The following is a 27,568-nucleotide window of genomic DNA, read 5'->3' as shown; positions in this document are numbered from 1 at the left end:
TAAAAAACACACTTTCACTGAACACCTGGCACGTGCCAGGCACCGTAGTTTGATCAGTCCTTCCCCAGAAAGTGTTGTCTTCATTTCTAAACAGCAGCCAGGGAGGCCGCAGTGGACTCCATTCGGCTTGGAAGGGAAGGGGGCAGGTGTCCCAGAAGAGGTCAGACTTATTAGCACATCAGTGTTCGGCATGACTGTTTTACAAAACCCCTCACTACCTTCACAATAAAGCCCATGCTTATTTCTCGCTTTTAACACTTCCATCTTTGATAATAACAGTCTTTTCCGGCATTAAATTATATATAATTTGCTCCAACTGAATCTTAGATGTTTACAACTGACAGAAGCCCTCTTACTACCAGTGTACATCTAAGGGGAGTGAGGGGCAAGGCAGGGACCCTTCATCAGTCCCCAGCACCTGGCGTACCTGGCGCCTCGTGTGCCCTTAAACGTTTACTTAATGAATCCTCTGAATAAAATAACATCAAAGCATACAGTTCTTTAAGTTCCCTTGAAGGAACAGTCTTTCCCTACATGGCACAGGTAGCCAGAGTTTTGTTCACTGTGGATTCTGATCTTGAAATCCGATTACTCAAAGCCAGCCATCTGTTCCTCGCTTTCAGTGACTCAACAGTTGCGGGGTTCTGTTACAGAACTCCACTAATCTTATCTTGGGCTCGGCAGAAGAGAAGTGTTTGAGTAACTAAATTTATCACGGGGATTGAGTAGGTTCTCTTGTTTTCTGTTTGGTTTTGTTGTTGGAGGAGAGCACACAGCACAGCGCGCAGAAGCATGTACCTGAAACGCCAAGCCTTCCGCTCTATCGGGTCAGGCTCCGATCCATTCACCATTAACTCAGGAAAAGGAGGAGAGAGCAGGGCGAGCTGGAGGGTACGGAGAACACACTTCCTCCCGAAGAACAGCTGTTCCACCCCACGGAAATACACAAGTGGGTCTGTCCCCAGCCACCACGGTCAGCCTCCCCCAAAGGGTGACATTTCTGCAGACCTGGCCTGTAACAGGCTGTCAGCGTGTCTCCAGGAACCTGTTGCTGTCTTCACGTCCTAAGAAAGGCGTGGACCAGGGCTCAGCCACGTGCAGGGCATGAGCGGGTCCACGGCAGAAACAGGAAGAGAGGGAGAGCGGGAGGCATGGTGGCCTGCCCGTCTCTAAGGCCATCACTCACCATGGAAACAGCCTGCCACTCGGCACAAACCTGCGGATCCCCCTGGCTCTCCGCACAGCCCCAAGGGACAGAGGAGCCCGGAAGAGGGGGTGCAAACTACTCCAGCCTCAGGTCACTTCACACCCATCCTCCGGTGCCCGCCTCCCTGATGACCGAGGGGCCCAGGTGTCTGCTCCACCCCACGTCCAGTCCCCACCTCCTCCCTGCCTGCCAGCCTCAGAAGACACGTGAGCCCCTCCATTCATGGTCCTGACCCCTTTCCTCCTGCACCTGGTCGCACTAATGACTCCTTTAATCTCCCTGTAAGACAGGAGTTCCTTCCTGTCTGGCTACAGTGCAGAGTCGCCCGGGGAGCTTCCAAAATGCCGAAGCCTGCACCCCCGCCCCCAAGTCTGGGGTGACTGGTCCAGGGTGCTGCCTGGGCCCCCACACGGTTACAAGCCCCCCGGCGAGTCCGCTGTGCAGGCGAGGCTGCGACCCATCTCTCTGGGACCTTCCCTGGCTCCCTCCTCCCTGAGGCTCCTGCCCGTTTGCCTGGAGCTGCTATTTCATGCCTGTGGTTACGCTCACCTGGACAAGTGCAGAAAAGCAGGACACTCCTGCCGCCCCTTTCTTCTCCGCCCATCCCGCCCAGCCTCCGTCCGGACGGCTCCTCTACAGCGGGGCCCTGAAGGACACGGACCATTTCTCTGGACACAGCACTCATTCCACTGGAGCCTTCGTTTTGTTACCTGTAAAATGAGGATAATCCTCCTCTCTCTGGTCCTGATAAGGACCCGATAAAACAAAGTGACACACTGAAGACGTCCCTCCCCATGGAACAGGCCAGATAACCCACAAGAGCTAAGGACGGCTGTGGAATCCCAGCCTCCGGTCCTCCTGGCTGTTCTGAGCCTCCCTGTGCCTTCATTCAGGGGTCCGTCCCCACTGTTCAGGGAGGGTCCCTGACTCCTGCCACAGCCAACACCAAGGTCAGAGGCCAAGGGTGGGGGCAGCAGCAAGGATGCTATCATCCAACAGCCCGCTCGTCCAACCAGTGACACGGAAACCCATGTTCACGGTCTCACTCACACACCTGAGGGTCACCCTGACGCTTAGCAGCCTCTGCGCTCAACTCAAACCATCTCTCACGCATCCCCAGGGACAGGACTTCCTGGTCTCTGATCTGCATCTGTCCCTCTGCCCTGCACGTCTCAGAAGAGCCGTGGATCACTCCACCGGTTCTCCATCCTGCCTGAGCACAGGAATCACCTAAGGAGCTTTCAAAATCCTAAGCCAGAAACACAAGGAATCTGTGGCGTGGTCTGGGACAGGGGGTCCCTGGGCAGGGATCTCAAATCACTGGTCCTATCCTGTTATTTGCAGGATAATTAAGCAGAGACCTTCGTTATAGAGCTGCCCACTAAAACCTGCCTAAGAGGACAAGAGGTCAGGTGGAGGTAAACCCACCCACAAGAGCCAGGACACAGAAGCAGCCTGAGTGTCCATCCACAGACGAGTGGGCAAAGAAGATGGGGGGTACATACACACACAGCAGAATATTATTCAGAAAAGAAGGAATTCCTGTCTCTTGGGACATGCATGGACCTCGGCCATGATGCTGTGGTAAGTCAGAGAAAGATACGTGCTATAGGGTATCACTTATAAGTGGGATCTAAAAAAGCTGAACTCATAAAAACAGAGCAGAATGGCGGTGACCAGGGGCTGGAGGTGGAGGAATCAGGGAGATGCTGTTTAAGGGTACAAATCTGCAATCAGCAGATAAGGAAGCTCTGGAGATCTAATGCACAGCACGGTGACTACAGTCAACAATACTGTATTACAAACTTGGAAGTTGCTAAGAGAATAGACCTTCATTGTTCTCACCACAAAAAAGAAAGGGTAATTATGCAACGTGACAGAGGTGTCAGCTAAGACCACGGTGGCAATCACACTGCAATACATAAATGTATCAAATCAGCGCACGTTGTAACCTTCAACTTACACAATGTTCTGTGTCAATTATATCTTAATAAAAAAAAAAAGAATAAACCAAGCCGCATTTAGGAGATCACCTGCCAGTCTGCTTGGTAAAATAACTCAACACAGAGCACAGGAGGCCCATGCAAGACGCCACTGTCAGGGTCAGCCTGGGTAAGAAGCAAAGCCCCGGGAAAGCTCTGGATGGAGCCAAGGACGCGAGCGTGGCTGATTTAAATGTGACCCTAACAAGAGCAAGCTCACAGCCACCCGCCAGGGCACGGGCTGAGGGCACACAGCCTTAGAAAGAAGGCGTTCGGAGGGTGTGTGCGCACACTTCCACACGCCTGGAGAACTTCCACGTGGCACAGTTAGGCCTTAAAGCTTAGAAGCTAAACCCTACCATTACAGCTAAATGTCAGCAATCCATTGACAGGTGGTTGTTTTTTTTTTTAACTTCTTGGACCTTTTGAAATGCAGCAGTCCAGAAGTGTTCAATAGTATTCTGGCCTGTGTAATACTGTTATCAGCTGTGCCTATCTGAACACAAGCCACTTCAGGACCCCGTCTCCCCCGCAGCTGTGGACACAGCTACTGTTGTCATCAGGCGGCACAGATCACAAGCTCAACCCTCTCATTACCTCTATTTAAGGCTCACTCTCCTGGAAGTGGGCATGGTTTTATCCCCAAGGCTCAGAGAGGTTATGTCACCAGTACAAGTTCACACAGCAAATGACTAGGGAAGGAGCTGGGACTCACAGCCAGGAAAGCCATCCCCAAACCAGCCTCCCTTACCCACCACACTTAGACTGGCAGCCTGGGCTGCTATGTGGACAGACTTGTGTTCCCAGCAGGGAGAGCAGAGCTGTAGCTCAGCCCCAGCAGGTGTCCTGGTAAGAATGAGGCGGGCCCTGAAGAATCCACCCCGGCACAGCCCTGGGGCAGTCACTTCCCCAGAGGAGGGAAGGCGTCCTTAGAAAAGGTCCACGCGCAAAGGCCAGGCCATCCCTGGGCTTCCAGGACCCAGGGAGAGCCCCTGGGGAGCCATGGCCTGCACTCCTGGGTCCGAGGGGAGCCCACACCCAGTACCGACCACCCATTGGTCCACTGGGCCAGGAGGACCGAGGCTGAATCTCTGCGTCTGACCCATGAACTCACCTCTCTTACTCAACCAAGCAGACCTGCCGAGTTCAGACTGTCTCTGCAGGAGTTCACTCCATACATCACGAGAAATCATAGAAGACATGACTACTGTTCTGACCAGGCGTACCGTTGCCTACAGGGCTACTCATGATGACTTTGAGCCACTTGCAGCCTGGAAAAGTTCTCAGCATCGCCTGGGACTGTCACTGCCAAGCAATGATCACATGCACTTAACAAAGCTATACTTGACATCACTCAGGTCCCAAAAGATGGAGAAAACCATCCCAGCAGACAGGTGGTACGTATGCTCAGGACCATCCAACAGGAAAAGGGGCCCAAATTCGTCAAGATATACGTACTTTAAAGCACTGGTCCTTAGTAAGACTCCAAACAGGCCTCTCCCCAGCAGCCCCTGCTGAGGGCTGACGGCCTGGTGGAAGCACAGACTGGGGTCTGCTCGCTAACCGGACAAGTGCGACCAAGGCTTTCATAGGTTGGCACATTCTGATGCTCCGGGGCGAGAAACGCCGAGTGACACAGACCACCTCCCAGTCTCGAGCTTCTCATCCAAAACACAAGGTCTCCCCCGCGCACCGCCAGGCCTTAGCTCAGGCTCTAGAACAAGTATGTTTCTCAAACTGCCGATGCCGACATGAGGCCACTGTGTCGGGGTCCCCGGGGCTCAGGGTACACAACGGAAGTCGTGCCGATGCAGAAGTCAGGCGAGAGGCTCTAAGCCACGGCACAAACACACACAACACGCGTGCGGCATGCTTCCCGATGCCACCGTTCTGTTAAGTAGGAAACCAGACACAAAACTGCATATGCAGCATATGCATAACTTGCTAACATAAATAAAGCTCACAGAGAAAGCTGGAAAATCAATACAAAAGGGTGAGCTGTGGAATCAAAGGCTTTTTCTTCCTTCCCCTCTATTTTCCCAATTCTCTACCATTAGCATTTATTTGTCAGATCACGGGAGAAAGCTTCACTACAAAAGGGTGTTTCTAATGCTCTGTTTTACCTTAAAGAACTGAGCTCTGCCTGGAAATGGTCTTTTTAATGCTACTGTACTGACTGGTTTGTGCAGCTCTCTTTCCAAGGACAGCCAGCTCTTCTGACAGCGTATCACACAAGCCCACTTGTAGAACCAAGAAGAACCAAGATGAACTTCCAGACCAGTCAAGATTCTCATGGTGAAAGGCTTTAAAATAAAATAGGACCCCACCCAAATTTTTGAAGCTGGGTCCACCTGTGTTTTCTGCCCATGTGCCATTCACACCGGCCTGTCACAAGCCCTCCACAGTGGCGCCAAAAGCTGGTCAACGTGTCATGGGTTTTGCCACAACCAGGAATATGTAATACACATCCACACGTGGTGGCATTTGTCAGACAAATCATCAGGCCGAGCAGATCACGCAGCGCTGTGACCTGGGGGGTGACTGCCGCAGCTGAAAGGTCAGGGGCTCTGCAGAGGGTCAAGGCAGCACCTGTGCCCATTAGAACACAGGAGGGCAAGGCCTTGGGGATCCGCAAAGCAGAGCAGGAGAGTCAGACACCATGTGATGCTCTGTGACCCCGCAGCGGGGACCCGGCTGTACCTGCTGCTAACGTGCCGAGCTACTTCTGGCCATGTTCGAAGTCGGCATGCCCCCCAGAGATGCCGGGGAGCTGCCGGTCTGGATGCGGTATCTCGAGGGTGCCCCAAACCAGTGCCCAAGCCTGGTACGTCACCGACCTCGTCCTCAGCTTGCCCTGCTACAGCCCGTGAGTGCTCTGCGGGCTGGAGCTGTGTTTCATGCTGTGCTCCTAACCACTATTCCTAAAAGAGGACAGTCTGCCCCTCCTGGGTGTCATGACACGGTCCCCGCGGCTGCTCGACCTTTCGTGTACACGAGAGAGGAGGATTCGTTAGCTTAACTGACAGTGGGCTGTTTAGATTCATTAAGGTGCTCGAGGAGTAAGTCAGAGAACACCTTCCTCCCATAGCCCAGGGACCTCCCCCGTCTCTTTCCAGGACCTTCCAAATGCACCTTCAGAGGCTGCCAGAAACAGCAGGAGCGAGGAAGGGGAGGATGCACTGTAATCTCCAGCCAGAGAAGAACAATTCAGACCTTCTTTTTTTTTTTTTCTAAATTAATTTATTTTTAATTTTTTTGTCTGCTTGTTTAACGGAGGGACTGGGGATTGAACCCAGGACCTTGTGCATGCTAAGCACGTGCTATACCACTGAGCTATATCATTTCTCCCCCTTGACCTTTTTAAGAAGGTAGTTTCATCATTTACAAAAATGCAGCATTTTAAGTGCTGCGGGTCTAAGAAAAGTTCATTTGATAGTTCCAGACTCCATGAGAAATGCTTTCAAATTTCCTAAAAATTATTTCTATAGAGTCCTGGAAGGGTTGTCTGCAGCCTAACCAAGGTGAGAACTACCACATTTCTATTCCCCAAATCCAAAAATACTCACACAAGAAACAACTCTCTAAAGGTAAGGAAAAACATCACATTAATTTCATACATATTCAGTTGGCAGAAGTGAGTAAATAGATTTGGCGAAGGTTTTATGTAACCGGTTGATAAAAGGTGAGCTGGGGTTAGTCCCCAAGAGAACTCACCAAAGGCAAGCCTGAATCTGAAGCCCAGCCTTAACACAACTTTTTTCCCCAGCCTTTACACAACTTTTTTCCCCAGCCTTCCTGAGGACATGGTCTCTTTTTTGGTACCCAGCCCAGATCTACCAGCTGCCAGGAGTACAGATGATTACTCAGGAAGCTGTCGGAAAAAATTCTACAATCAGAGCGTCATGAAGGGCCGGGTGGGCAAGAATCCTCTTCAAAGCACTTGGAGGTGTGGTAGGGCTCCCCGACCACAGCGAGACAGGACAAGTCCTCCCCCAAATGGGCTTACGAGCAGAGGCTGAGCCCTCACCTCCAGCACCTGAGAACCAAGCTCTTCAATACGCAAACCATCTCACAGACAAAGAAATACAAGATCACCCAGGGGTAGGTTCATGACACTTGTGTGCAAATTGATTTCCTCTGAGCAAATGATATTTTTATGCCTGTTGAAAAAACAAGCCGTCTCCCAAGACAGATGCATTCATCATCCAAACAACCCAGTAGCCTTCCGGCCACTCCTCCACCAGCATCTCTCCCAGCCAACGAGTGCAGCTGGCAGCGCAGTGCCTCCGAGCCCCCGAGCACCCGAGGCCAGAGTTCAGATTCTGAAAACACAGTCCCACATTCCTGAACCTGCTATTCACAGCCACGCCCTTCGAGGAACAGACAAGACGAGCCGTTGGAGAAAAACTGTAGAAAACATCCCCTTTCCCGTGCCCTGTGCAGCCAGACCTGAACATCACCATTTCTACGGACTGATTAAACACTCGCAAAGTCAGGAACGTGAGAAAATAAACACACAGACATGCACAGAAGAAGAAAAACAAAAGCTTCCTGCCAGAAGTTTTCTTTCCATATGTCCTATGTCATAGCAGATTCTAATCTGTGAGAATTTCATTATTTTAAAAATCTTCACTTCTGTTCCAAGGAAAGTCCTGGGTCAGCCTATGCCTTTACTTCCAGGGATCAACCCCAAAACCACAAGCCCTCAAGATTAGAAATAAGTTTCTAGATAAACAACAAGGACCTACTCTAGAGCACAGGAAACTATATTCAGTATCTTATAATAACCTATAATGGAAAAGAATCTGAAAAAGAATATATATATATATATATGTGTGTATCTGCACAACTGAATCACTTTGCTGTACACCTGAAACATTGTAAATCAACTAGATTTCAATAGAACAAAATGAAGGAAAAAAAAGATTAGAAATAAGGCACATTAGGCCATGTTTCCCATCTCTACACTTAATAATAGTGTGAAATGGCTGCAGGGATGAGCTGTAGCTTTTATGATGTAGGAACACAACACAGAGTCCAGACGTTTAAGGGTACCTGAATCCAAGAACCAGTATGCATACGTTTAATTCAGAGACATCCCCAAGCCTCATGAACTCATAGGTCTTCCTTCATCCATCAGACGTTTTAATTACTGGCCTTAATTACATTAATTGAATAACTACATTAATTACAGGTAGCACACTGGAACTCCATCCTCTTCCCCTTAAGGCCCTGTCAGGTTATAATGCCTTGAAGATAAGCATTCCCTACCAGCAGCCTCTGCTGGACACAGACAGACTTTCCATAAATATTTCTGGAGGGTTTCCGACTGCTCAAGCTTCGTAAAAAGAAGAGACGAAGTATCAAGAAGTATCAGGGCTCTGCTACCAACAGCCTGGCAAATCGGACGGCCATGCCCACCTCAGTCTGCAAAATGAGGATACCAAGTGGCCTGGGCAGATTTTCATGTACACGTTAGACGAGGTAAAGCGGGTGACGGTGCTGTGAAAAGTGCAATACAGTATGCAAAAATACTGTAGCATTGTTACAACGTTCATCAGCACATTTCTACACAGGAAGACGGGAAGAAAAAGGCACTACAAACTGGCTGTTCTTTCTTGGAGAAAAAGAAGACTGATAACTGGAAGTGATAAAGACACAAACGCAGACAGTGGCCAAGTCTTGACACGGGCGAAGCAAGAGCGCGTCCCTGTCCAGCCCCTTGAAGACAGCTTCACTCTATTTCTGAGACGTGAAATTACACCACCGCCCCTTCCTCCTCCTCCCCCTTTCTCCCCTCTCTCTCTCCCCTCCCTGCTGGGAAGGACCCTCCCATCCCCTTGCTAGACTCGGCCATCCCCAGGGACACAGAGGCCCAGAGGTTTATTCTTCACAGGTTTTTGTAATTCTGGGCTAGAGCCAGAAACTTAGCATTCAAGCAGGTAACAGGAAATTCTGGACCCCACCTGGCCCTGAAGCAGCAGATCTTGAAATGCCAGAAGTTCTCAGCTCACTCCACACACCCCTAAGGGGATATATCCACCACCTACAGGGAACAGACTTGTGTTTGAAGAAAAGAAACAACCCTGTGGTCAGGGGAAGATCAGGCAGTGGACTGCAATACAGTGGGCTGGGAGGAGGGGGTAACATGAGAGAAGGGGGTCAAAAGATACAAGCTTCCAGTTACAAAATAACCAAGTACGTACAGCATGGCACCTATAGTTGATAATACCGCATTGCATATTTGAAAGTTGCCAAGAGAGTAGATCTGAAAAGTTCTCATCATAAGAAAAAAAAAAGTTAACTCTGTGAGGTGATGGATATTAACTAGACTTACTGGGGTGATCATCCCAACAACATCAAATCGTTACTGTGTACGACTGAAACTAGTAACACATAACATGTCAAGTTCATCTCAATTTTAAAAAGAAGACCAGGCATAAACAGAACCCTTGGGAATCGTTGAACTTTTAGAGGCACAGGGAACTGCAGAATAAAGGGTCCAGCAACCTCACTTGGCAGGTGAGGAGTCTGAGTCTGGGGGAAGCTGGGGGGTGACTTGGGGTCACAGGGCACCAGGAGTTCATTATATGTGTGAGAGGGGAACCCAGGTTCTGAGTTCTCCTCCAGGCTTCTCCCACCTTTCAAAAGTTGAGGGCCACCACACACCCCTACGTACAACTTCTAATTATTCCATGACAAGCATGGAAGGACTAATATTAACTAAGCACCGTGACTGTCAAGCTCTGTCCTAGTCCTTCTGATCCATTTTTTCCAGTCTCCATTATAATGACAACAATTTGTGTTTGGTAGGTAGGATCAGCCCATTTTACAGAAGAAGAAACTAAGGCCCAAGGTCATAAAAGTAATACGAACAGGATTCCTTTTCTTTTCTCCCTCCTAGTAGTCCTATTTTTTCCCCCAACAATGATTAAGGAAATTAGAAGTAGATGTCATTGAGGACATGGTAGAACAATCCACCAAAACCGAATTAACTTTAAGGATTCCACTCCACAGCTTAGTTATAAAAAACAAAAACTAGATGAAATCCAAAATAAACAATGTAACAATAAGCCTGAAAATGCACCCAAGTCAAATCCGAACTCTTCCTCTTCATCTGCAATGAGCTGTCGGGCTCCCCTAGACTAGAGGCAGGTCTCCTCAATTCTCCCCTCACCCTTAATAGGTAGACAAGCGAGGGTCTCAGGAGTCAGGCTGACGAGCCTGGGAAGCTGGGGACCCCAGAAAATTGAGTATGGCCCCAGCCGTACAGTCAAGTCTGCAGAGGCCAGGGGAGTCTGAGAGTCAGATGCAAAAATCAAGTGCCTCCTCAAAATATTAAATATAGAATTACCGTAAGATCTAGTAATGCCACTTCTGGGTACAGACCCAGAAAAACTGAAATGGCAACTTAAACGATTATTTGCACACCTATGTTCATAGCAGCATTACTCACAACAGCCAAAAGATACGAACGAAGCAGCTCGGTGTCCTTGGATGGATGAAGAGGTAAACAAAACATGGTCTATACATGCAACGGAATATTATGCAGCCTTAAAAGGCAAGGAAATTCTGACACAGACTAGCATGTGGATGAAATTTGAGGACATTATGCTCAGTGAAATAAGCCAGTCACAAAAAGGCAAACACTGATTTCATTTCCACAAGGGACCTAGAGGAGTCACATTCCCAGAGGCAGAAAGTAGAGTGGTGGGTGCCAAGGGGTTGGGAAGGGAGGAATGGGGGGCTGGTGTTTAATGGGGACACAGCTGCAGTCTGGGAAGATGGAGAAAGTTCTAGAGAAGGACAGAGGTGACGGCTGCACAACGTGAACATACTTAAGGCCACTTAACTGTACACTTAGTCATGAAATGATAAGTTTTATTTATGTATATTTTAACCATATATTTTTTAATGTTACTTATGTATATTTTAATCTTTTTTTTTAATCTGTTACTTCAACCATTTTTAAAGAAATAAAGCAAGAGGAGTCTTCAACAGGTGCCAGCCCAGCCCAAGAGGAGGGGAGCAGGTCTGCAAGAGCTGGGCTAGGGGAAGCAGTGTGGGAACTCATGGTTCAGGAGCCCCTTTGTCTTTCTAGAAAGGGCTAAACTCAGTGACCACAGAGCGAGAGCATCTCTCCCCCTGATCAGATGGCTCCTGACCTGTGATGAAGGAACACGGGCTGGTGGTCTCCAAAATCCCAGCCTGAACCTCACTGTGCTGTGACCCTCCAGGGCCAGACAAGCAGGAGTCCCAGCAGAGGGACAAGGTCATCCTCGTGGTCAGAACACCTGATCCCATAGCTGCTGAGGTGATTTTTCTTCTTTATTTGTATTTATTTACTTACTTTTTAGTTCAAGTATAGTTAGTTTACAATGTGTCAATTTCTGGGCTACAACATAATGTTTCCGTCATCCATGTACATACATACCTTCCTTTTCATACTTTTTCATTACAGGTTACTACAGGATATGGAATGTAGTTCCCCGTGCTAAAGAGTAGAAACTTGTTGTTTATTTTATACATAACAGTTAGTGTCTGCAAATCCCAAACCCCCAGTTTAGCCCTTCCCACTCTCTTCCCCCCTGGTAAGTATAAGTTTGTTTTCTATGTCTGTGAGTCTGTTTCTGTTTTGTAAATGAGTTCATTTCTGTCTTTTTTTTTTTTTTTTAGATTCCACATGGGTGGTATCATTTCTCTTTCTGGCTTACTTCACTTAAAATGACGATCTCCAGGTCCATCCATGTTGCAGCAAATGGCATTAATTTTTATGGCTAAGTAGTATTCCATTGTGTAAATATATGACAACTTCTTTATCCAGTCATCTGTCAATGGACATTTAGGTTGTTTCCACGTCTTGGCTACTGTAAATAGTACTGCTGTGAACATTGGTGTGCGTGTATCTTTTTGAATTAGAGTCCCCTCCGGATATATGCCCAGGAGTAGGATTGCTGGATCATATGGTAAGTCTGTTTTTAGTTTTTTGAGGAATCTCCATACTGTTTTCCGTAATGGCTGCACCAAACTATATTCCCACTCACAGTGTAGGAGGGTTCCCTTTTCTCAACACCCTCTCCAGCACTTATCCTTTGTGGACTTTTGAATGATGGCCATTCTGACTGGTGTGAGGTGATCCCTCATTGTAGTTTTGACTTGCATTTCTCTGATAATTAGCGATATTGAGCATTTTTTCATGTGCCTCTTGGCCATTTGTATGTCTTCACTGGAGAATTACTTGTTTAGGTCTTCTGCCCATTTTTGGATTGGGCTGTTTTTTTGTTATTGAGTTGTCTGAGCTGTTTGTATATTCTGGAAATTAAGCCCTTGTCAGTCGTATCATTTGCAAATATTTTCTCCCATCCGTAGTTTGTCTTTTTGTTTTGTTTATGGTTTCCTTTGCTGTGCAAAAGCTTCTAAGTTTAATTAGGTCCCGTTCATTTATTTTTGCTTTTATTTCTGTTGCCCTGGGAGACTGCCCTAGGAGAACAGTGGTAGGATTTATGTCAGAGAACATTTGCCTGTGTTCTCTTCTAGGAGATTTATGGTGTCCTGTCTTATGTTTAAGTCTTTAAGCCATTTTGCATCTATTTTTGTGTATGGTGTGAGGGAGTGTTCTAACTTCACTGATTTACATCCCAGCACCACTTGCCGAAGAGACTGTCTTTTCTCCATTGTATATTCCGGCTTCCTTTGTCGAGGATTAACTGACCGTAAGTGTGTGGGTTTATTTCTGGGCTCTCTGTTCTGTTCCATGTTGCGGTTATTTTTAGATAGGAAAATGAGTCCACTCCGTGCCGGTCACCTCCGGAGCTGTTTCACAAAAGGGAGAGGGATTAGGGGGTGCCCGGAAGAACCAGAGCGGCTGGCCGTGCCCACGCTTTACAGAGCAGAGGACGCTGGGCCCCGGGCACATCCACAGCTGAGGCCCAGGGCCACGCTGTGCTGGGAGCATCGTGTCCCCATGCCTGGTCCCTGGTGAGGAACAGGAAGCAGAGAGACCCCCAGGGGCAGGTGGCCCCACCACAGAGCTTCCAGACAACATACCTAAAGCAGGGAGAACCTCAAAGGTGTGGCTCCAAGGCCCCAACGTCCACAACAAAATCGTTCAGTCCTTAAGGGCTACAAAAGCCAACTTCTCACGGTGCAGTAAAAACATCACGAAGTGTTTTAATGAAGTGAGTTTAAAACGCTGCCCAAGGCGACATGGTTAAGGAGATGAGCGAGCTCACTCGAGAATTCCAGTCCCAGGTTAACTACGGGAGCGAGTCAGTCAGCACTGGGACAGAGCTACCCTGAACTGATCACCGCAGTAAGTGCTGGAGTTGAGTTGCTCTGGATTCATTGCTGGAATAAGGAATAACTCCCGGAGAGCTGTTCTAGATCAGTTACCGGAGTAACTGCTGGAGTCAGTAAACAATCACTGGAATAGAGTTACTCTAGGTTCACTACTAGAGTAAAGGGGACAGGGCCTTGTGTTCACTGCCTGGAAGAGAACTAGGCACACAGACACACAGGAAGTACCTGCCGAGTGCACTTCTTTACCAAGAGTTTCATTCTCCCAAAATTCAGCCGGTTACTGACCACAGGCAGGGCCTAACCTAGCACCGCAAAGGGCACACACGGCGTCAAAGGTCCTATGTCGAAGCCGCGTCTAGCTTAGAGCGGTGGGCAATCCTTGCTAAATCCACCACCTGTCCTGCTGCGTGTGGCAACACGGACCCCAAGAACCCGCAACGCTGTAACAACCAGGTTACAAAAAATGGTTGTTTTAAGAAGAAAGGCAGAGGGTGGTTAGTGCAGACTCACAATCGAGTTATTTTTCCTGCAAAACTTTCCTAAATAAAGGGGTTACATTAAGTTATATTTTATATTTTGTGATTACAGGCTAAAAATACCCCCGTCAAAGTGGACAAGGGCTTCCATATTTATTTATTGAAATTTTTATTTGGAAATCATTTTACGCTCAAGAAAAGCTTCAAGAATTAAAACAGAATCAAGAACACTGCTATACCCTTGGCCTAGAAACAGCTCACCCTATCTACTCCAACACTGCTCTTTCATCCCTTCTCAGGATGTGATGTGATGTGATGTGATGTGATATGTGACATGATATGTGACGTGATGTGATATGTGATGTGATATGTGACGTGATGTGATATGTGATGTGATATGACATTGAATAGGGATATTCTCTTAACACAATAGCCTAGTTATCAAAGTCACTCAATGTAACACATGCTGTGCTTTTAGCTACCATGTATAGTCTGGTTGTGTTATGATCCAATAACAAACACCCATTACAGCAGTTTCCCCTCCAGCAGGGAACCCACCCTAGGGTTGGGTATCACGTTTAGTTATCATGTCTGCTCTGTTTCCTTTAATCCACAGCCTTTCTTGTATGACTGACATTTTAAAGACAGTAGTCCCCATTTCATCTCCCTTTTTTTTGTTTTTGCCAGTTTTGATCCAAAAAGTTGACTTCAGTTGAATAAAAATATCCGTACACCTGAAATGCTATCATCTTATTTAGATGGGTAGATTTTTCTATGCATATTTAATCATTTGCTCTGTACTTATAATGTAGATCTCTCTGAGGTTGGAAGTAATGGGAAAACTGTCTGATTTCTACAGTTCTGATTCTAAATAAAACTTTTCAGCAATGCAAACTGCAGCATTATACACATACAATATCAGAGCTCATCTTCCCAAAGCCTCTGCAATCAGCCACTCGCGTCTCTGAGTCTCTCTCTCCCTCTCCTCCTCTCCCTTCTTCCCTCCCTCCCCTCCACACACAGACTTTCTCAAGATCTTTCTGCTATAAAGGAAATGTTCACCTACAGAGACTCTGGTCTTGACTCTTACTAAGATTTCAGGCACCATCAACACAATCAAATCTCTGGCTTTGCCTAGAGTTTGGGTTTCTGTCGATTTTCATTCAAGAAAGTTAATACGTTAACTATTACAAGACTCTGACTTAACTTTTGGCTGTTAGTAGACAATGCTCGAACCCAGCCTTCCAGGTACAGGAAGTTAAAATCAAACAAGGAAAGCAGCTCTTATAGTGGGGACACATATCCTACCAAAGAGAACCTTCCAGTTCCACGAGAGGCCACCCAACTCCTCGTCTCCTCAAACCTAAATGTCTTATTTGGATAAACGAAGCCAAACAGGAGGCTGAAAGACACTTAGTGCAGATCTTTTTACGGCAAGCTACCTGGGCAGCGGACCCCAGACTGCAGCTCTGGAAGAGGCCACCGTCAACCTCACCCAACGGCAATTCCCAAGGTGCAGGAGGGTCTCTGTTGGCCACACCCGGCTGGGAAGCCACCTCGGGCACTTTACTTCAACTGGCAGGTGGTGGGACAGTGGCAGCGCACCTCATGTGCAACTTAGCAAATTCAACCACGTGCGCTGGCCAGAACGGCAAGCGGACAGCAGTTCACACAGACAGCCCACGACTCCAGAGGCGCATGCCCTGGAGGGAGCTCACGGCCTGGCTGGAATCTCCCAGCTCCACCGAGGCTCCGCCTTGGCAGGAACCCTTCATCCCATGAGATTGACCGAGTCAGGTGACCCTGCAGATTTCAAGGGTAATTTTTACCTCAAGGAAGTTTTGTCCTTCTTGTTGATTTTGGAACCTAATTCCCATATTGAGAGACAGCTCCACTGTCTGGAATGGAAAAGCGTGCCATTAAACACACACACACACACACACACACACACACAGAGTTTTGGAACACTGGGTTTGCTAACATCTAGTCTCTCCAGCCAAATCCTTCCTGTGACTAAATCCTTGGCAGATGCAAGATCATGAGCTTTACATCCTGCAAGCAGTCTTAATGACTTGCTTAAATTTTACATTAAAAAATTTTTTTTAATTTTATCTTTTTTTCTTTGTTGTTTTATCTTTTTAAATTTTATTTTATTTTTTTGTTGAGGGGGTGGGTAATTAGGTTATTTGTTTATTTAATGGAGGTACTGGGGATTGAACCCAGGACCTCGTGCGTGCTAGGCATGCGCTCTACCGCCGAGCTATACCCTCTCCCCTTATTTTTAATTATAACCACAAAACACCAGCGTAACAGAAACTCAGAACCCACTTTGGCTCTCTCTGTGCCTGTGGTAAATGAAATACCTAATCTTCTGCTTCTTTTTTTAAAAATGTTTCTGTCGTGCACATACTGCTTCTCAAGAAACTCCAGAAGCTCCTTCCAAACCTTTCCTCGCTAGGCCAATCCCATTTTAATAATGTTGCCCCGTTTCCGCATCAGCACATCCCTACATCCCCAACACTGGGCCACGATTTAAAACCCTATTAAATGGACTCACTCATTCAGAGCAGCCACACTTCCTGGTCTACCTTGGTAATTCACTGAAATATTCCACCTGTTATTTTCCTTCTAGAAATAAACTGTAATTTTTTGAATCCTGAGAACATTATCTATAACAAGATGGTTTAGATTTACAAAGCTGAGAAACGAAATCTAATCAAAACACTTAGTGAGGCCAGATCAGATTCCCAGCGGCACTCACCCCAGACAAGACGGTACAAAGGGGCGTGACACCCAGCGCCACACAAGTAACAGTACCCAATGTTTAAGTTGCCTCCATCTCCTCAAGGAATTTCTTTTGCCAGGTGACGCGGTCACTGTCCAGTGCTAAGCCAATATCCCTGGCTTCCATTTTCATGAGCTAACTCTTGGGTGATCAGTTACAGATTCTTTGAGGCAATTTTGTTTTTTCAGGCCTGAGTACTTAACCCCACTTTCAAAACAAAATTCCTTGGGAAACGCTCCCAAGGCCTCCATGCCCTGGATGCCGTACCTAGTTCTTTGATCTATTCAAATCCTACCCAGTTTCCATCTCAAGGTCCCGCAGCCCTGCCCCAAGCCCACAATTCCGACAGATCCACCGTTCAACAGATGCTCTGCTTGTCGGCAAATCATAAATTTGTAACAACAGAAACAACAACAAAAAAAACCCACCAAATTTCCCCTGGGCAAAGCCGCCCTCACCTGCCACCCAGCCTCCTCACCCCCCAACCACAGCCCCCAGCCCACTCTACCCCACCCCTACCTGCACCCAAACTGCTCTTAAGTCCCCAACATCTTATAAGCTTGTCCCACACACTGCTGCAGAGCTGATCCCTCTTCCCCTCCCTCCTCCTTACACACACTCTTCTCTTAACTTCTGGAAAAATCCACCCTGCTGATTTCCTCCCTTCCCCCCCCCCCCACCCCTTCATCCCCTCTGTGGTCTCCTCCTCCATAGGCTTTACTGGACAACTCACAGGCAGGCAAGCTGGACTTGTCCAGAACAGGCCCTCAGAGGCCACAGGGCTTTTGCACATTCACTTCCCTCTGCTCAGAAGGATCTTTCCCCCGCTCTGCAGCAGGCAAACCACCCTCCATGCCCTGCAGGTCTCAGCTGAGATCACAGGTACTTGGAGAAATGCTGCCTGACACCCCAACCTCAGTTAATTCCCGTTACTCCCTCTCACTCCCTCTGTACTTACCACCATAATTCTGCATTTCGTGGTTTTGCCCCTCCACCCCTTGACTGCATGCCTCACAGGAATACAGCCTGACGCTGCTGGATGCAATGCTCTCTTGGCTTTCTCCTCTTTTTTAAAGACAAATAATTAAATGGATTTTGCCAACACATCTGCAAAATATAACAGTCTGAAGTATAAACACATCCACAAAGCAAAAACTGTTTTAGTTATTATAATTGCTATCACTGTTTTGCAGGAACGTTATCTCTGAGTCTAGGGAAGGGACAAAAATCACAAATGTGTAACTCTACACTGATTTCTTCTCGAGGGAAAAAAAAAATCCAGAATACATATATTCTGATTTCAAATAGAAGCACCTGACTGGATTAGATTCATTTCTGAAAACAGTTTCTAAGCCTCTGCGAAACTGACACACCCCCACACAGGCAAGACACTTTGAAGGCTAAATATAGTCTCCTGAAAGGACAAATATCTGAAGCACAGGAGGTCCAGGAATCATGGTGCACAAGGCAATAATGCGACCCTGCTTCAGTGCCTCTCCTGCTCGCCGCTACCCACACGATCCTCATCACCCAGAAAATATGCCAAGCTCTCCCAATCTGCAGGTTCTGTATATACTTTATCAAGTTTACATGTGCCAAGAAAGAAGCATGCAATTCTACAAGGCTCATGGGAAACCCTCTTACCCCCACCTCTGCTCCCACTCCTCAGCTCTCCGAGGGCAACCACCCCCAGTTCTCAACTGGTTCTTTTCCCATTTACATCTGCTTCTCCAAGGAACACGCTGGGCCAGATACTTCAATTTTCCATGTAGACACTGGCTGGCAACTTTCAGAAGCAGAGAACGTAGCTCCCAGTTCACTCACCACCACCACCACCGGCCACTCACACCTCACTTAGGCAACTGTTTGGGTTAGATCACTGGTCCATATTTACGTTATTATAATTACACAAACATTGCTGACAGCTGAGCTTTTAGTAAAAGGAGGAAGCCTTTTTCCTAACCTACCCAGCTTTTTATTTTCCCTGGAGTTGACACCTGCCCTGGAATTCTTGTCTGATCTAGCTTTCTGGGTACCAGCAATCCGCCCATAAGCTCTCCTCTGGTGTGTGCATCTTCCTTCAGTATCAATACTCCGCTCCTCTTTTCCCAGGAGCTGTCCGGAAGCCTCTGCCCTGCTCCAGACCAGGCTGCAGACGAGACCCTCATCTCAGGGTCTCCTATCACCATCAACCTGGAGATTCCCTTCCAAGGATTTCTTCTTAAACAAGAAACAAAAAGCACAAACTACTAGGGGAAAAGAATGGTGCGTCTGACTGCATGAAAATTAAGAATGCTGGTTCTTCAAAAGAACCATAACAAAAACAAAAAGGCCAGGCATACAGCGAGAGATTTTTCAATACATTACAGTTGAAAAAGAACACAGAACACAGACACATGTCCATGCACACACACAATGAGCTCTGAAATAGGAAAAAGTCACAAACATTTCTCAAAAGGCAAAACAAATACTTAATAAACACATAAAAAGATTCTTAACACTCAGAGTGATAAAAGGAAACATCACCTCAGCAGTCCTCGGGTACGATTTTAATACCTACCAGACTGGCAAAAACTAACATCTCTGGCAACATCAAGTGTTGGCAAGGATTATCACCGTGGGAATTTTTGCACACTGAGGCCAGAACTATAAATTAGCACAATCACTTTGGAAAGCAACTTGGAATTATCTAGAAAAGTTGAAAATGCACATCCCTGGGCCCCCATATTAGGACTGTTCACAGACATTCCAGCTCTCCTCTCCTTGCAGGCACATAGTAGGACAGCATCTCCCATGGCTCTGAGGTCACACACAGCCATGTGACTTGCTTCGGTCAATGTAAAATGAGTGAAAGGGACAGGTCTCACATCCACGTTGGAAACTCTTAAGAGCCAGTGTGAGATCGACCAAGTTGCTTTCTCGACTGCCATGGTGATCATGGAAACAGAAGAGATGAGCTTCCATCAGCCCTCTTTGAGAGCCTACAATGAGAAGAGACCCCTGCAGACCCACACTGGACATTCAGCATGAGGGAGAAATCAACGTGAGTCCACAGAGATTTAGGGGGTGTTTGTTACCACAGCATACCCTAGCCCATCCTGGCTGATACACCCAACAAGGTCAGTCATAGGTATACCCTCTAGAGCTTTCCCATGTGCGAACATTATACAAGAATGTTTGTAGCAGCATTATCTGCAACAGCAGAACAACAATAACTAGAAACCCAAATATCAACCTTAGGAGAATGAATAAATAAATAATGGTATATTTATTTAATGGATTACTCCCCATCAACGAAAATGAACGAACGTGGCTGCATGTATTACCATGGTTCAATGCTAGGGAAATATAACATACATACAAAACTACGTAACTGGGAGTGGAAAAACAAGCTTCAGAAAAATACATAGAGTATGACTCCCCTGGTAAAGAGTTTAAAAACATACACACAAAACTAAACAATGTATTGATCAGAGATACATATAAATGTATCAAAACTAAAAAGCAAGGGACATAACCCTAACACATAACTCAGGTTGGTAGTGCCCACATGGGAGGGGAATACAATCAGGGAAACACACGAGAACTCTCAAGCATTGGAAATATTCTGTTTTTAGTAATAGCTGGTGGGTATCCCATAACTTAAATTTGATGTTTACGTTATATATGCCTTTGCACATGGAAGATATCATATTTCAAAACTTCAGGCAAACTATCATCCTATTCTTTTTGAATGTCCATTCTCTCTGAGTATTTATTTATTCAGAATAAAACTAATCACAAAATACAGTACCTTTTCCTAAGGAGATCTTATTGGGGGCTGTTTTTCTTGTTGTTTTTGCTGATTTCTCTCTCTCTTTTTTTTAAGTTAACAAAAGAGGAAGCAGAAAAATAATAAAATCTGGTGGTTACAACACACCCACCAGAAGTTCAAGAATATTAATGACTCAGATTCGGAGAGCCGTGTCAGCCGACTGGTGATGTGCTGGGGAAATCATGCCGGGTCTGTACAGTACCATATTTTAATGGAGGGACAGAGGGTGGAACCCAGGATCTCATGCATGCTATAAAGGTTACCAACGGGTGGCTCTAACGGCTAGCCTGGTGCAGCAGCTGCCAAACTTCCACTAATCCTTCCAAGCATGCAGGGCCGGCGTGAGGAATCACCATCACAACCCTCCATTATTACTTATTCCTTTTTCTGCATCATTTCCATTTTCAGGGTGATGCGAAACATGTCTCAACCTCAAAGGCTCACATCGATCGATTCCACTTGGGCATCCACATGTCCACTGAATATGTATCCAGACCTGGGACCTCCCTTCTGGAGCCCTAGGTCTGGTCTGCTAGAAACAGATAAAGCTACAGAGAGCCACCACATGACAAACCGGGGTCAGTGTTGTAAAGGGAAAGTACAGAGGACTGGCGGGGTCGGGGGAGGTACATCTCCAGGCAGTGGCGCTCCGGCTGAGACTGGAAGGGTGAGACGAACTAGCTGGGCAGCGGGGGAGGGGAGAGCACCCCAGGCACAGGGGACAGCCTGCCAAGGCCCTGGGAGGCCCTGTGCTCAAGAACAGAAGGAGGAGGAGAAAGAACCTAAGATGAGGGGCAGGGACAGCTCATGCCACACCTAATGAGCCGTCAAAATACGCCCAGGGCTGCTTTTCAGTACAGTTGATTACAGTTTGACAAAATAGAGGGGGAACATCTATGCCAGAAATATGATCAGATTTGCTACTTTCATTTTATTTATTTATTTTTATTCTAATGGAGGGTCAGGAGGTGGAACCCAGGATCTCGTGCACCCTAAGCACGTGCTCTACCACTGAGCTCTACTTACCCCCATTTTCATTTTAAATAAATCCCCCTTCTATCCAATGCTGCCAGAATGTGGCGTCAAGATCATAAAATCTTATCCCTTCACAGCTAGTCAATGAATCTTTTAAGTGCTACATGCCTCTCATTTTCAGCGCTTCCTAAAGAGCCCCAATTAGGCTGCAACGGCCTCGGCTACCCGGCCACCCACACACTCATACCTCCTATTATTTCCTGCAGAGGCACAGCCCTGCCTTGTTTGATTATCTAATTACCAATACACAGCCCTTATGTCCTCGTTAAATGCAGCTGTTGCAAACCCCAAAGCTTCTGTTAATGGCTTATCAGCCCTTAGAGATGTACTGGTTATTTTGCTTATGGAAATCTTCCGATTTCTGCTCCTGAAATCAAAGTACTTCCTTTGTTTGTGATTTCTTCCTTATTGTGCGTTTGGAAAACAAGACCAATATGGGGGAAGTCTGCCCAGTGCAACTGCCGCCCTGCTGAGCCAAAGGGGGTTTGGTGGTGGTGGTGGTGATGGTGGCGGAGGTGAAGTCCACCACCGCCAGGACTCCTGAGCAGGACTGAGCCAAGACTCACCTGAGCAGGACTCCAGCCAAGGTGAGACAGACTGGCCAAGAAAGTCAACACCAGGGCTGGGCTTCGCCACATTCCAACCATTCAACACAGCCATTCTGAGCAAGCCCCCACGTGAATCCCTGGATGAAGCTCCCCCAGTCACTGGGACACTGTTCCAAAGGCAGGAGACAATTCATCCTGGGCAGGGCCGGCCACTAGCATCCCGTGCCCTTTATTTACTAGGATTCGATGTGGTCAAAGACCCCCCTGTACCCAAATCCTGCTGGCATAGGTCTCTATTTAAATATTTGACCTTCTAATTACATGCATTAAATCCAGCAATAGTACATAAATGAATGTTCCTTACATTCTTCACTACAACGCAAACTTCTCTCCAACACTTTCGTTCTAAGAAGCCCTCTTGTTATTCAGTTTTTAAACTGTTACTTTGTTTCTCCTTTTTTCAAACCTACTAGGTGACAAACACAGCTAAGCCCTCGATGTACACTCTGTTTTCATTCTAACCTTTATTATAATTGGAAGACTTGCGCACTGCTGATGGGAATGCAAGATGGGGAAAGCCATGGTGCAAAACAGTCTCTCACCCTCTAAAGTAAGTTCCTGCCCCTGCTGGAGGCAGCGTTGTAACAGGGACTCAGAGAAACTGAATAAACCAGCCCCGATCCGTCACCAACAGACTTATCTTGACTCCGAAGCCTGCATTGTCCACTTCAACACCACACTTCCTCCCTGGACCCTAACTGTTAGGAAATCGGTCAGCCCATAATGGCTACAAACGCTGGGGCAGGAACACGGGCCGAAGGGAGACACTCTGAAAAGCAGAAAATATCAGTATTTGATTCAAATCATAACTTTTAAACTGCCAGCCTCTTTGGGAAAAGAACTGGCTAAGATTATACAGGAATGTACGTAACAAAACACTGAAACATAAATAAAACCCTTCAGAGGGGCACATCTGGGTGGTGATATTTGGTGTTTAAAGTTACGTTTATGCTGCTTATTTTTTCTTCCCCTGCCAAATCCTATTAATATAGAGGTGATTTACAATGTTGTTAGTTTCAGGTGCACAGCAAAGTGATTCAGTTACACATTCACATATATATTATTTTTCAGATTCTTTTTCATTATAGGTTACTACAGGATATTGAATACAGGTCCCTGTGCTCTACAGTAGGTCCTTGTTTATCTATTTAATATACAGTGGTGTGTGTCTGCTGCTCATTTTAAGTGCGTCAGAGAACGCGGGGGAGAGGGCAGTGATGCTCAGTGCTCTGTCCACCGCCCTCCAAAGCCTAACTTCTCCCACTCTGTTCTCCCAGAGCTGACTGACCTTTTAGAAGAAACATGCCCACAGGCTGGAGACTCCACCCAATGCAACACTGTATAACTTGACTTCCTCCCTTCCAGGGCAACAAAATCACTCTACCGGGGAGTTTGAGGAACATCTTCCAATACTGTGTTCAGCCATACCATATTCTAAGTGGAGGGAAAGGTCATTGCCTTCCCCTACGGCCCCCTCTGCCCCCTCCCCAGCCCAGGATCTCCTCCCCTAGGCGGGTCCCGGGAACCGGTCATGGGAGCCACCTGAGAGGCTGGTGCCCTGTGCTCAGTCTCCATCAAAGGAGGGAGCTACAAAAAAAGACCGGAGGGGGAGAAGGAGGAGGAGGAGGTCTCTGATTCCCATCCACTCTCTCCAGCTTTCCACAGGGGTCAGCCAGCAGCTCCGCAGGAGGCCAAGGACAGAGGGGATGTTCCTGTCCCAGGTGAGCAGCTCAGCCTCAGTCTGAAAGCCGGGCCTCCATGCCCACCCAACGTTGAAGAAAAACGGATCCAGGAACGCGCTTACTAGTCCATCCTTTCATCCTACAAATGTTTACTGAGCACATGCTATTTGTTGGGCACCACTGTGGGTCAAATAACCTGCCTCGCAGAACAGACAACTTCGCAGGGGCAACAATGAACAAAATAAACACTGTCTATATTAGAAACTGAGAAAGTGTGATGGAGAAAATAAAACTGGAGATGGAGAGAGAGAGAGAGAGAGAGAGAGTGTGTGTGTGTGTGTGTGTGTGTGTGTAAGAGGATGAAATACCATCTTCAGTAAAACCAAACCTTATCTTTCTGAGGGTGGGCAAGTTTTAAACATGTCAGATTACTTTAAACACCAAAGGAGCCCTCAAGTGTTCAAGCGCCTACTACCTAACAGCAAATTCAGCATCACAACAAAAGAAGAGGCACTTCCTTTTACTGCTCCTTTACATTTTATTCCCAACCCCTCTTAACCACCTCCACTCGCTTTTCTCCTAAGAAAAGCCTAAAACCAGTCACAATTCACACCCATTCATTTCACAGATAAACTCAGCCTAAGCTTTAAGTCTTTGAAATAAATTGCTAAAAAGTCTGCCAGATTAGAATTCTCTGTTTTCTGGAAATCGCCACCCAGGAGCCGGCCTCTGTATCACATCAGTCTTGATTTTACAACATTCGTTAGGGGCCCCCAGTAAGACCAGCCCATTGGTGGATGTGGTAACAGGGTTGCTTAATCCACACAGCATGTAACTGGCCCCCCGGCTAAACGCCCCAAGTAGCCAGCTGCCGAGGGGACGTCATCCTTTCACAATCATCAGAAAGTTCTAAGTCTCCAGGAAATAAAGCAAAGTGTCTGGGGTCTTTTTGTGGGGTATTTTCCTCCCTTTTCTGGCTGATTATACTGCCTTTAAGAAAAAGAAAATTGTGCCTATTCACAGTACCCCAAACCAAAGCAAAGCCCGAGTAAGGTCAAAGGCACAGGCGCGATGACAGCTTGATGCTGGGACGCAGTAGGAGGGGCGCATCACTCAGTTCATTTCAGACAGACTGGACGGCAAAGCGGGCTCTCCAGAAAGGAAGCCAGCCTGAGCCTCCACCGGGCATCGCCTCTGAAGCTTTTCCCCGCCGTGTCTGGACCCGTCTCCCCTGCAGGACGCTGAACAACCTGAAGTCTTTCCCAAAGTAGCCACAAGTGCATTCCACATGCAGTGTGCGGTGAACTCAGTCAACGAACGTTTGCGGGACCAACGCTCCTTGTGTTTCCTGTTTCACAAATCTTCAAGCCCTTTCCTCACCTTCCGTTAAAGGAGACCATTTACAGGCCAGATACTGTGCTTAACACACCAAAAATTAAGATTCGTTGCCCTCAAAGTATTGGGGTGGAGGGCAAATCCCTCCTCTGGCTTCTCTGCCTGGGATGGGACCCACAGGATGCCATCAACCTCCATGTCCCAAGAGCCTGAGCGGCACTAAGTCTCACTGTGCTATTCCCTTACTAACTCCCCCACTTAAAACAGCTCCCAGAGCAGGCCCACCTGCTACCTGCCTGACCCCTCTGCTCGCCAAGACCACAGGTCACCCCACCACCCCTTCCATCCAGAAATCCTGGCAACTCCTATTGACTCCCTGGGGCTGGCTCAGTGAAGTCTTCCCTTCACGAGGAATCCAACTGTCAGCTTTCTGACCTTCCCAGTCTAATGTCCAGGAAGGGTAATTCCCCTGGCTTCTGACCTTCCAGGATTTATTCATCACATTTCCCTGTAGACTTTACTCCAGGAGGGCCTCCCCGAGAATATGCAGACAAGTCACCAACAGTAATCCCGGGGACCCAACCTCTGGCCCTTGACCCTGCTCTGTTGGCCTTGGTTTCCTCCACGGTAAAAGAAGGGACGTAATGGGAAGGTCTTGTTTCAGATTTCAAAACTTGAAAAGTCCTTATGGGTTCCCTAGATACAACAGGAAAAGGCTAATATTGCTCCTGCACTGGCCTGTTTGAACAGGTGTTCCCGCTAATGCAAGCTGAAAATCGAGCATTTGGACAGAGTTTTGAACTATAACTTTAAGGGGAAAAAAAAAGCTTTGTTTGTTTTATGAATTTTACAAGCCTGAGTTTTTTTCTCCTTCCTATCACTTCTTGGAAGAAAGTGAAGGGATGGGGGCTCAGTTTTGCTGCCAAGATCAAGAGCTCGGGATTCGCACCACCTGGGTTTCTCCTCAAGGCGTGGAGACCAAGCCCGGCCGGCCCAGCCCGGCCGCCCTCCCGCCCCACAGTCCCGGATTGCCTGGGCCTCCCGAGCTGCGCCCCGCCGTGGGCTGGCCGTGTCCCCGGCCGCGACACCACCTGGAGCCTCGGGTGCGTCCAGATGGCCAGGTCGGGCCATGTCACCTGGCCCCGCACCGCGGCCCCGCTCCTCCCGCGGCGGCCCTCGCTCCAGCCGCCGTTTCTCCCTGGACTCCCGAGCCAAATCCGGCTTCCAGGCGGTCGCTGGGCCAGGCGGCGAAGGCACCTGAGTCTCCCGGGAAAACGCACGAGCTCGCAAGTCCCTGGTGCCACCATCCTCGATGGGGCTGGCCAGAGAAATGCAGGAGAAAGGAAAACAAGCCCGAGGAAGGGCCGACCCGGCCCGGCGTCTCCCAGAAACCACCACCTGCGCGGCAGCCCGGGGTCGGGGCCGCGGGCCCGGAGGGAAGCGCGGTCCGGGCCCGGCCGCGGAGCCCGCCCCGGCGCGCTCTTACCCGTGAGCCGGCCGCCCCCCTCGCCGTGCCCGCGGCGCCGCTGCAGGATGAAGTAGCAGCTGCTCTTCTGAGTCACCCAGAGCTTCAGGGCGTTCTTCAGCAGCACCTCCTCGGGCTTGAGCCACATCGCAGCGGTCCGGCCGCGCCCGCGGGCCCCGGCTCACATCGCTCCGGCCGCCGGGCCGAGCCCGCTCGGGAGGAGGCGGCGGCGGCGGCGGCAGCGGGAGCCCAGCCAGCCGGCGCCCTGCGCTCGGGAGTCTGTAGAGCGCGGCGGGCGCAGCTCGCCCCTTGCGGCCCGCGCGCCCGCCCCGCCCCCAGCCGCCGAGGCCCGCCCCTCGCCCCGCCCCCGGGCCCCGGGCCCCGCCCCCCGGCCGCCCCGCCGGCTCCCGGGACACCGCCCGGTTTCCGAGTCCCGGCGGCTCCAGCGCAGTTCCGGAGTGGAGGGAGGAAGTCCGATCCCGGCCGCCAGGCTCCCCGCCTCTCCCCCTGCGCCCGCGGGGGGCGCCGCGGCCCCTCTCCCCTCCTCCGCCCGGACGAGGAGGCCGCCCGGGGAGCAGGAGGAGGAGGAGATGGGGAGAGGACCTCTTGTCTCAGCTGCAGGTTGCCGACCTAGAGCATTTATCTTTTGGGGGACAGAACGCACGCCAGGAAACCGGGGTGTGTAGAATCACACAGCATTTAAAATAACAAGAAACATTTTTACAAAAAACAAAAAAATAGCATTAAAAAATGAAACCGATTGTTTTCCGATTTGTTTTTAAATGCTGAGCGTACGTTTTCGATGCTCTGACGAGTGTTCCCCCACGAAACAGCAGAAGAGGCGGCGACGTTGTAGGACCCTGAGGCAAGTTTCCGACCA

General features: G+C 48.4%; 1 protein-coding gene across 2 annotated transcripts in view; it reads right to left on the bottom strand.

The window, feature by feature from the left end:
• TBC1D8 (TBC1 domain family member 8) overlaps positions 1 to 27,011 on the bottom strand; it is a 95,602-nt gene extending 68,591 nt beyond the window's left edge. For both annotated transcript variants that reach the window (XM_072951306.1, XM_072951307.1), the window contains exon 1: positions 26,710 to 27,011. In XM_072951306.1, the coding sequence (XP_072807407.1) occupies positions 26,710 to 26,836 (127 nt within the window). In that variant the 5' untranslated portion in view covers positions 26,837 to 27,011. The remainder of the gene's footprint in view (positions 1 to 26,709) is intronic.
• Positions 27,012 to 27,568: the final 557 nt, after the last annotated feature.

Source organism: Vicugna pacos, chromosome 28 (assembly GCF_048564905.1).
Source record: "Vicugna pacos chromosome 28, VicPac4, whole genome shotgun sequence".
Taxonomy (NCBI): Eukaryota; Metazoa; Chordata; class Mammalia; order Artiodactyla; family Camelidae; genus Vicugna; species Vicugna pacos.
Note: the sequence above shows the minus strand (reverse complement) of the source record. Positions and strands in the feature narration are given on the sequence as shown.